The 11,591-nt window shown below is 43.4% G+C and overlaps 1 protein-coding gene across 1 annotated transcript in view; it reads right to left on the bottom strand.

Annotated features, from left to right (window-relative positions):
* SPDYA (speedy/RINGO cell cycle regulator family member A) overlaps positions 1-997 on the bottom strand; it is a gene marked incomplete at both ends in the record, with an annotated part of 41,121 nt that extends 40,124 nt beyond the window's left edge. The window contains one exon of the mRNA XM_080711181.1: positions 905-997. Within this exon, the coding sequence (XP_080567307.1) occupies positions 905-916 (12 nt within the window). The remainder of the gene's footprint in view (positions 1-904) is intronic.
* Between the last annotated feature and the right edge of the window lie 10,594 nt (positions 998-11,591).

The following is an 11,591-nucleotide window of genomic DNA, read 5'->3' as shown; positions in this document are numbered from 1 at the left end:
ATGTCAATTATTATATTAAACAGCAACCCCTCCCACAAAAATAAATCTTATTTGTAAATTCCTTAGTATATTACAAAGTTTACTTATTTGATAAGCATTTATTGATATTTATTCAACAGCTGAAAATAATTATAGCAAAGAAATGTATGAAATGTCTTTTCATGTGCTTTGGAGGGTTTTCACAAATTGATCTAATTTTTTTGTTACTGAAGATTGAATCTAGAGGCGTTCTACCTCCAATCTACACCACCCCCATCTGATTTTATTTATTTGGAAACAGGGTCTCACTAGATTTCTGAGAGCCTTCCTACGTTTTGAACCTGCGATCCTCTTGTCTCAGTCTCCCAAGTACTACAATTACAAGTGTGTGCCACCACTCCCAGCTTGATATCATTTTTAAAGTTGGGGTTTTATAATCACTCTATTTGAATGGCTGATTATAAGAATATATGAAGCCGGGCACGATGGTACAGGCCTGTAATCCCAGTACTTGGGAGGCTGAGTCAGGAGGACCAGAGGTTTGAAGACAGACTCAGCACATAGCAAGGCTCTCAACAACCTAGCAAGATCTTGTTTCTAAATAAGAAATAAAATCGAGATGTTGGTGTGTCTTGGAGGTGGTATGCATTCTGAGTTCAATCCCTAGTACCACACACCACACACAGACACAAACGTATATGAATATGCAGTGTTATGATTAATAGAATCTGAAACAAAGTTAACCCATCAATACTTAACAATGTGCATCAATATGTACAATCATTACTTTGTTTGGTGCTGATTAGTAAGCACAGTTACTGTGGTTAGTGTTATCTGTGTGGTCGAGGTGTTTCTAGGGTAATGGGAGGTGGAGAGAGGAAGAGGCAGGCGGGATTCTACTCTAAGACCCTGATGACTCAGTGACAGAGGCAGCCATGCCTCCCTTGGTGTCCAAGGAGTTAGGTACAGACTCTCCTTCTTGACCCCCAGAAACTTCCCTGCTGAAGGCAGAGATGGAAAATAAGGTTGTGTGCACTGAGACTAAAACAGCACTGTCCAATATAATGAGAGCTGCACATATTATTTTATGTGGCACTGGGGATTGAACCTAGGAACATCATCCTTTGAGCTATACCCCTAGACCTTTTTTTTTTTTTTTTTTTTTTTTTTTCGTAGGTCTGGGGATGGAACCCAGGGGCATTCGACCTTCAAGCTACACCTCTTGCCCTATTTTTTATTTTGAAACAGGGTCTCACTAAGTTGTAGAGGGCCTCACTAAGTAGCTGAGGCTGTCCGCGAACTGCAATCCTCCGGTCTCAGCTTCTTGAATGCTAGGATTACAAGTGTACACCACCACGCCCGGCTCTTTTTCTGTTTTTGAAACAGGGTCTCACTAGCTTGCTAAGAGTCTTACTATGTTGCTGAGGCTGTCCTTGAATTTGCTAATCCTCTTTTTTTTTTTTTTTTTTTTTTTTTGGTGGTACTGGGGTTCCTGGAAGCCCTTCTACCTCTGGGCTACACTCCCAGACCTATTTTTGCATTTTTATTTGGAAACAGGGTCTCCTAAGCCAGCGCGCGGGGCTAGCTTCGAACCTGTGCGATCCTCCTGTCTCTGCCTCCCAAGCGCGGGGTTTTACAAGCGTGCGCCACCACGCCCAGTTTGCTAATCCTCTTGTTTCAGCCTCCCAAGTACTGGGATTACAGGCATAAACTACCACATCAATCCTTAATTTTATATTTTAGAGCCACATTTTAAAAAGTAATCTAGAGCCGGGCATGATGGTGCACGCTTGTAATCCCAGCATTCAGGAGGCTGAGACCGGAGGATCGTGGTTCGCGGACAGCCTCAGCTACTTAGTGAGGCCATCTGCAACTCAGTGAGACCCGGTTTCAAAATAAAGAATAAAAAATAAGGCAGGGGGTGTACCTCGGAGGTCAAATGCCCCTGGGTTCCATCCCCAGACCCGAAAAAAAAAAAAAAAAAAAAGTAATCTAGCCGGGCATTGTGGCCCATGCTTGTAATCCCAGCATTTGGGTAGCTGAGACAGGAAGATTGCAGTTCGCTACTGCAGTTGCAGTAGCTAGCCTCAGCTACTTAGTGAAACCCTTTGCAACTCAGTGAGACTCTGTTTCAAAAAAAAAAAGAATAAAAAGTAGGGCTGGGGGCATAGCTCGGAAGTCAAATGCCCCTGGGTTCCATCTCCAGTACCGCAAAAAAAAAAAAAAAAAAAAAGTAACCTAATATATTAAAAATACCATTGGGCGTGGTGGCGCACGCTTGTAATCCCCACGCTTGGGAGGTGGAGACAGGAGGATTGCACAGGTTTGAAACCAGCCGTGCTGGCTTAGGAGACCCTGTCTCCACATAAAAAAAAAATATAAAATAGGTCTGGGAGTGTAGCCCAGAGGTAGAAGGGCTTCCAGGAACCCCAGTACCACCACCACCACCACCAAAAAAAAAAAAAAAAAAAAGAAAAAAAACCCATTGAACATGTAATCAATATAAAAATTAATCAGGTACTTTATACTCTAAGTCTTTGAAATCTGGGGTATATTTTATACTTTCAGTATATCTCAATTTTTTTTTTTTTTTTTTTTTTTTTTTTTGCGGGTCTGGGGATGGAACCCAGGGGCATTCGACCTCCGAGCTACACCCTCTGCCCTAGTTTTTAATTCTTTATTTGAAACTGGGTCTCACTGAGTTGCAGAGGGCCTCACTGAGTAGCTGAGGCTGTCCGCGAACCGCGATCCTCCAGGTTTCAGCCTCCCGAATGCTGGGATTACAAGCGTGCGCCACCACGCCCGGCTAGTATATCTCAATTTTGATGCTAATTTAACAGTTTACACAAAATGCAGTCCTATAAAAATGTAGTGTGCAATGGGGAAAATATTTCACAGTTTTTAATCAGTTTTTAGATTTATATTAGCTAAAAGTAAAAATTAAGAAGGATGTGGTGGCACATGTACACGTTTATAATCCCAGCAGTTGGGAGGCTTAGACAGGAGGATCGCAGTTCTTGGACGGCCTCAGCTACTTAGTGAGGCCCTCCACAACTCAGTGAGACTCTGTCTCAAACTAAAGAATAAAAAATAGGGCTGGAGGTATAGCTTGGAGATAGAATGCCCCTGGGTTCCATCCCCCATACTGAAAAAAATTTTCTTTAGTTGCCACATTTCAAGTACCTAATAGCCATATGTGCATGTGTTTACTGTATTAGGCAGTCCAGGGCTAGATTATGAAAAACTAGGCAGAAAAAACTGTACATACTCAGTTTTATAATTGTTTCTCTTCCCTCTATTTTGCCCCCTCCCGCTCTCCATCCTTCTTCCTAGATCCTAAGGTCCAGCGAAATTGAAGGCAATTATGGAACAGGTGGGGACGCTATAAACCCCAAGGACGAATAGGGGATAAACAGACCTTGAAACTTGTAAAAACTTTCTGCTAGCTCCTACCCACCTCTAGGAGACAGATGGAGCTTCATCTGCATCTTCCTGAGTAGCCTAAAATCTAGATGGAAAAAATAGGTTTCTCAAATTGGGGTATGTGTGGGTTGGGGGAGGATAGGCTCAGGGTTTGGATAAACCAGAATACAGAATAACTATGGGAAATCTTCTAGGAATAAGTTTTACTCAATAGTAAATGTGTGTGTGTGTGTGTGTGTGTGTGTGTGTGTGTGTGTGTGTGTTACTGGGGACTGAAGCCAGAGGCATTCTACTTCCAAGCTACACCCCATCCCAATTTTATTTGGAAACAAGAGTCTCACTAGGTTGATGAGTCTCACTGCTTGTTGAGGCTGTTCTTGAACCTGCGATCCTCCTATACAAGCGTGTGCCACCACATCCAACAATGGTAAACAATTTAAAATACATTTGTGAGCCTGGCGTGGTGGTGCATGCCTGTAATCTCAGCACTCGGGAGGCTGAGACAGGAGGATCATGGTTCCTGGCCAGCCTCAGCTACTTAGTGAGGCTCTCTGCAACTCAGTGAGACCCTGTTTCAAAATAAAAAATTAAAAATAGGGCTGAGGGTGTAGTTCAAAGGTAGAATGCCCCTGGGTTCCACCCCCAGTACCACAATAAATAAATGTGTGTGTGTGTGTGTGTGTGTGTGTGTGTGTGTGTTACTGAGGATTGAACTCAGGGATATTCTATCTCCAAGCTATACCCCCAGCCCGATTTATTATTATTTATTTATTTATTTATTTATTTATTTATTTATTGTAGTACTGGGGATGGACCCCAGTGGCATTCTGCCTCTGAGCTACACCCCAGCCCTATGTTTTATTCTTTATTTTTGAAACAGGGTGTCACTGAGTTGCAAAGGACCAACCTAAGTAGATGAGGCTGTTCTCAAACTGTGATCCTCCTGACTCAGCCTCCTGAATGCTGAGATTATAAGCATGTGCCATCCAGCGTCTTTATTTTTATTTTAAAACCAGGTCTCACTAATTTGGAGAGGGCTTCACAAAGTTGCTGAGGCTGGCCATGAACCTGTGATTCTCCTGTCTAAGCCTATCAAGTACTGGGATTACAAGCGTGTGCCACCATGCCAAGCTGAAGATAAATGTTTGATTAGTAAAACCACCACAAATAAATCATGAAATAGAAGGCAAATTTTCTATCATTTAAAAAGGTAAAATGTAAGCTGGGTGTGGTGGCGCATGCTTGTAATTTCAACGCTTGGGAGTCTGAGACAGGAGGATCACACAGGTTTGAAGCCAGCCTTAGCTACTGAGTGATGCTATCAGCAAATTAGTGAGTCCTATTTCCAAATAAAGTATAAAATAGGTCTGGGAGTATAGCCCAGAGGTAGAAAAGCCCTTGGGTTCCACCCCCAATACTACAAAAAAAAAAGGTAAAATGTAGCTGGGTGTGGTGGCACATGCTTGTAATCCCAGTATTTGGGAGGCTGGGATGAGAAGATCACAGGTTTGAAGCCAGCCTCCACAACTTAGTGAGGACTTCCACAATTTAGTGAGGCCCTGTTTCCAAATAAAGTTGGGCTGGGGGTTTAGCTTGGGGATAGAATGCCTCTGGCTTCAATATCCAGTGCCACAAAATAAAATAATAAATAAATAAAAAGGTAAAATGTCATGTTAACAGTAAGCTTCTTAATGTATGTATTAGAAGATGTATAAAAATTGAGAAAATTAAAAAGGGAAAAATTGTCTGAATTTTTTTTTAAGTGGGGATTGAATCCAGGAGCATTTTTACCTCTTAGCTACATCCCAACCCTATTTTTAGTCTTTTTTTTTTTTTTTTTTTGGTACTAGGGGTGGGAACTCAGGGGTTTTCTACCTCTAACCTATATCCCCAACTCTATTTTTTATTTTTTACTTTGAAACAGGGTCTCACTGAATTGCAAAGGGCCTCACTAAATAGGTGAGGCTGTCCGTGAACCTGGATCCTCCAGCCTTAACCTCCCAAATGCTGGGATTACAAGCATGCACCACCATGCCCGGTGTTTTTTAGTTTTGTTTTGAAACAGGGTTTTGCTAGATTGATAAGAGTCTCACTACTGGCTGAGGCTGGCCATCAACATACAATTCTGTCTCAGCTTCCCAAGTACCAGGATTATAGGCATGTGCCACCAGGCCCAGATTGAAAATCTTTTTTTTTTTTTGCAGTCCTTGGGATGGAATCCAGGGACATTCTACCCCTGAGCTACACTCCAAGCCTTATTTTGAGACAAGGTCTCACTGAGTTGCAAAGAGCCTCACTAAGTACCCAAGCTATCAGCGAACTGTGATCCTCCTGTTTTAGCTGGGATTACAAGCATGGGCCACCACGCTGCGGGATTTGAAAATTCTAAGAGATTTACTAGCTGGGCATGGTGATGCACACTTGTAATCCCTGTGGTTGGGAGGCTGAGACAGGAGGATCAGGAAGGTCCGAAGCCAGCCTTAGCTGGCTTAAGAGACCCTGTTTCCAAATAAAATATAAAATAGGTCTGAGAGTGTAGCCCAGAGGTAGAAGGCTCCTGGGTTCCATCTCCAGTACCATTAAAAAAAAAAAAGAGAGAGAAATTTACTAAAGTTAATAAGCAAACACTGACAGGAAAATTAGGACCTAAGTGGGCACAGAAGCTATCCATATTATAGTCTTGGTCAAAATCTAGCTTTTAATTTTGTTGTTTGGTTATACCAATAGAATCAGAGTTCTGATTTTAAGTAAGAGAAAAAGAACAGAAATAAAACATGGGCTATTTCTCCAGAGTAAGAGAGAGGAAAAGAGGAGGAACTAGAGACACTATGCTCATATAAATAATAAAACCTGGCTTGGCGGTGGGGGTGCATGCTTGTAATCCCATTATTCCAGAGGCAGAGACCAGAGGAGGATCAGCCTCAGCTACTTAGCGAGGCCCTTTGCAATTCAGTGAGACCCTGTTTCAAAAATGAAAAGACTAAAATATAGGGCTTGGGGTGTAGCTCAGAGGTAGAATGCCCCTGGGTTCCATCCCCAGTACCGCAAAAAAAAAAAAAAAAAAAAAAAAAAAACCAAACAAAAACCTAGTGTGTGTGTGTGTGTGTGTGTGTGTGTGTGTGTGTGTGTGTGTTGGGTACTGGGGATGGAACCTAGGGGTAGTCTATCTCCAAGCTACACTTCCAGCCCTTTATTTTTTAAAAACAGGGTCTTGCTAGGTTGCTGAAGGTCTCACTAAGTTTAACTGAGTCTGACATTGAACCTTTGATCCTTCTGTCTCAACCTCCTCAGTACTGGGATTACAGACTTGTACCACAATGCCTAGATCCTTCCTTTAATGAATTTGTACATGGATTCTACCAACATAAAGAAGGAAAAAAAAAAATCATACCAGCTGGGACATGGTGGTATAGTCTTATAATCCCAGTACCTGGGAGGCTGAGATAAGAGGATCACGGGTTCATGGCCAGCCTCAGCAACTTAGGCCCTCTGCAACTTAGTGAGATGTTGTTTCAAAATAAAATAATAAAATAGGGCTGGGGTGTAGCTCAGAGGTAGAATGTTCCTGGGTTCAAAAAAAAAAAAAAAAACATACAAAAGGGCTGCGATATAGCTCAGTGGTATCGTTCTTACCTAAGATAATGTGCATGGCTCTGGGTTTGATCCACAGCACCACAAAAAAGCAAAACTAAACATAATAAAAAATAATTCCAATTTATTTTTGAATAGAATGTTTGGGGTTTTTAAACTTTTTATAAGTACATATCAATTCTATACATTTCTGGAATAGTTTCTTCTCTCTGCAAGTAATATAGAGTAAAAATGGTCCACAGAATCATAAAATAGAAGCAGAACTTGTTAGGTTTTCCAAATGGGCGAAGGAATCCCTAAACAACAAACTGTCTAGTGTCAACTCAGGGCAGGCAGTTAAGTTTTAGCTGCTTTATAAATGCAATCACACAATGAGCTCTTCCTTAATGTGTCAGACACTGCTTACAGTTTGTTATCTTAATTCTCAAAACATCTGAAAATGATGGGTATTATTTTACCTAAGCTGCTGAGGCTTGCCTTGAACTCGAGATCTTTCTGTCTCAGCCTCCCAAATACTAGGATTACAGGCATGTGCAACCATGTCTGGATTATTTTACCTTGTTTTCTAAATTAGAAAAAAAAATTTTTTTTTTCCGGTACTGGGGATGGAACCCAGGGGCATTCTATCTCTGAGCTACACCCCCAGACCTATTTTTTTATTCTTTATTTTAAAACAAGGTCTCACTGAGTAGCCGCGGCTGTCTGCAAACCATGATACTCTCGTCTCAGCCTCCCAAATGCTGGGATTACAAGCGTGTGCCACCACGCCCGGCTTAAATGAGTGAGAAATTTGAGGTTTAGAGAAGTTAAAAAATTTGCCCATAAGCCAGAAAAATAGTAAATTATAAAGATGGATTTGAATGCAGTACACCAAAGTCTTATATTCTTTAATCACTAAAGAACTTTTTATAATACTAAATGAAATATGTCAAATATGTCAAACACCTGACATAGTAACCTCTCCAATATTACTTACTGTAACCTTTCCAGGAAAACATAAACCTAGCTATATGACTATTTATATAATGTGCATAATAAATGGTGACTCGGTATTTTGTTTGGGGTAACTCACTTGTAATCTCAATTACTGGGATTACAGGCATGTGCCATCATGCCTGGCGACTGACCCGGTAACAGGTAGATGATTTCATCTGTCCCTATGCAAGCAGGGTGAGCTGCAGACAGGCTGCTGCCATTACAGGAAAGTTTAAAAAAAAAAAAAAATCCCGCTGACTTGCTTAGGGATTGGGAAAGGTGAGTATCATGGCAACAAGATAAGATGCCTAGACCTAAAAATTATAGGAAGTAACAGACCTTAAGACTAAAAAGGGAGTTAAAGAAACATCATCACCCCCCTCATGTAGACATTGATAAAGCAGACATATCAGATCTGCATTCGGTGAACAAAGATTAAAAAGTGGGCCAAGGTCTGTGCAAACGGGCCTGGGAAAGAAAGGTGGCAATAGACCCTATTTAAAATCAGAAATTCCAGGAGGGAGGAGAGCGTTCCGCTTGGAAGCTCCAGTCTCTTCGGAGGCTGAATCTGTTCTCTCTCTCTCTCTCTCTTTTTTTTTTTTTGCTTGTAATAATCCCTGCTGCTTGCACCTGGAAGTTTCCCCGTCTTTTATTCTATTACTGGCCAAGGAAAAGTACCCACGGAGTGAGTGACACCCAAACTGTAAAGCTACCACCAATAACTTACTTTTTAACACTGGGGATTGAACCCAAGGGCATTCCACCTCCGAACTACACCCCCGGCCCTTTTTAATTTTTAATAATAATAAATAATAATAATAATAATAATAATAATAATAATAATGGTACTGGGGTTCCTGGAAGCCCTTCTACCTCCGGGCTACACTCCCAGACCTATTTTTACATTTTTATTTGGAAACAGGGTCTATTAAGCCAGCGCGCGCGGCTGGCTTCGAACCTGCGCGATCCTGTCTCCGCCTCCCAAGCGCGGGGATTACAAGCGTGCGCCACCACGCCCGGCCGCCCTTTTTATTTTGAAACAATGTCTCGCTCATGGCGGAGGCTGTCCTGGAACCCACGACTCCCCCTATCTTAGCCTCCCACTCCGGCCATTTTTTCCCCCAACAATTGAAGCCTGGTGGACCCCGGTCGTCCCAGATGTCAAAGTAGAAGAAAACATTTGCACATTTCGAGAAATGAGCTAAGGGCATAGCGCGGAGACACAGGTTTAGGTGGGAGAGGATGTGTTTCTAGGGACACCTGGACAAGGAGGCAGGACTTATCCGAAGGACCGCGCCCGGCGCCCCGAGCCCCGGCCGGGAAGCTCCTCCAGGTCCCCGCCTCCGGCGCCGCGGGCTCCCGCCCAGGAGAGGGGCGAGGCCGCCGCGTCTGCTGCCCCGTCCTGGTGAGCGGCCCTCGGCGACTCCTGCGGGCCGGGCGGCGGCGAGCGAGCGGGTACGTGCGGAGCCGCGGGGAGGGCGAGCGAGCGCGCTCCGCCTCAGCTGCGGCCTCGGGCGGTTGCGCGCAGGTCGCTCCGCGCCGCCCCAGAGGCTCGCGGAACGCCCGCCCCCGCCGGCGCTCGCGGTCCCCAGGGCCAATCAGCGTGCAGGACCGGGCTGGGGGCGTGGCCAGCGCCGGAGCCCCGCCCCCGCGCCGAGCGGCCTCCCGCCGTTATCCAGCTGCGCTCGCCCACACGCGCGCCACCTGCGGGGTATCCCTCACACACGCAGGGAGCCAGGTCCAGACATTGCAGCAGCTCAGTTACGACGTACACACAATGACATAGAACGAGGAAGGGCCGCTTAGACAGCCAAAATGGTGTGAATAGAAGTGGCTTTTTGTGAGGGGAAATGTTCTTCTGAGCCCTAAATTCGTCTCTGGCAGGGAGCCTCCCCTTGTCCTGGCCCTTGCCCAGGTGCCTGGGATGTAGCAGGTGCTTAATAAATGCTTGTTGAGCTGGGCCTGGTGGCGCACACTTGTAATCCCAGGATTTGGGAGGCTGAGACCAGAGGATCGCGGTTCGCGGACAGCCTCAGCTACTTAGTGAGGCCCTCCGCAACTCAGTGAGACCCTGTTTCAAATTAAAAAATTGGGCTAAGGGGTGTAACTTGGAGGTGGAATGCCCTGGGATCTATCTCCATTACCGCAAAATAATAAATACTTGTTGAATTAAAGAGGATGCTTTGCAGCCCCTGCTTCACACACGTTTTTTTCGTTCTAATGTATAACCTGCTGTTCTTGCTAATATATCACATCCTTTTTTCAAGTTTCTGGCTTTCCAGAATGAATGGCCCACATTAAAATCACTCTGATATTTAGATTGCTTTCAGACGTTTAGGCTACAATTACTACACTTAAAAAGCAATTTAGCCTTGCCCGTTTGTAGGTATTTCCAGGCCTTTAGTTCGACAGCTACTCTTAAGACCAAGTGTATTGTTCCCTGCCGTCTGAGGCTCTCACACAGCAAGATGGCAAAATCACCTACAGGAAAGAAAGGGCAATCTGCGAATGTTTCTTGACAAAGGTTTGTATTTTCCCTTAAATGGGGGAATAGTTTTGTAAAAGAGCATCAACTTGTCAGCTGTGAAGTCTTTGGGAAAAATGGCTGCTTCGAGTTTCGTTGCTTTGGCCCTTTCTTTTAGATTTTTAGAAAGGATTAGGGTTTCCTGTGATTTCCAATTTCCACCCTTTAGTATGTTTGATTTACTGAAAAATGGCTATCAAGGATAGCACAGTCTTACAAAATGGGAGGCAAGATAAATAGCATAATAATGAAGACATGGCACTACTTTTCTAGAATGTTCCAGATGGATACAGACATAACTAAAACACAAGACACAATGAGCTATGTCATGAGGAGGAAAGTAGTTAGGAAGGTACTCCTGTGGATCTCTCCAAATCTTCACAATTTGTATTTTATAAAATATTTTGCATTAAAGTGAACCAATGCATTACAAAACTATTAACAAAGCTCATGGGAAATCAGCCTATCTTTAAGGTAAATTCATGCGTTTCCTCATTCCCAAGACTACAATTTTGGTGCATGAAGGTGAGGTGAAGGTACTTGATAACCTTCTGATCTGGTTTAAATTCAGGTACTGCCACTTTACCAGCTATACGAATGCGAGCAAGCCTTCTTGGTATACCATCTCAGTACATGTAAAGGTGGGATGGCACAACTTTGTAAAAAGCACTTGGGACAAATTTCATATTGTGGTTAAATTGTTCAGGAATGGATGGGTACAAAAGTAGATGGTTCTTGTTAATTCTTTTGTCTTTTTATTTGATCTGGGATTTGGATGAGGACTTGAGCATTTAAATGAGCAAGCTTGGCAGTTTGTGGCCAGCCTCAGTTACTTAGGCCCTTTGCAACTCAGACCCTGTTTCAGAATGAAGAAAAATAGAGCTGGAGGTGTCGCTTGAAGGTAGAGTGCCCCTGGGCTCAATCCTCAGTACAGGAGAAAAAAAAAAAAAAAAAAAAAGCAGGCTCTGAACTATTAAGTCCCTTCCCTCCTCTTATCCACCCAGTCCACCATCTCTAAACCATGGCTTACTCAAACTTTTTACTACAGTAAGATTTTAATTTAAATCTCGGATGACTAGTCAAATTCATTATTGTGGAG

This window comes from Muscardinus avellanarius (assembly GCF_963383645.1).
Source record: "Muscardinus avellanarius genome assembly, chromosome: 15".
Taxonomy (NCBI): Eukaryota; Metazoa; Chordata; class Mammalia; order Rodentia; family Gliridae; genus Muscardinus; species Muscardinus avellanarius.
Note: the sequence above shows the minus strand (reverse complement) of the source record. Positions and strands in the feature narration are given on the sequence as shown.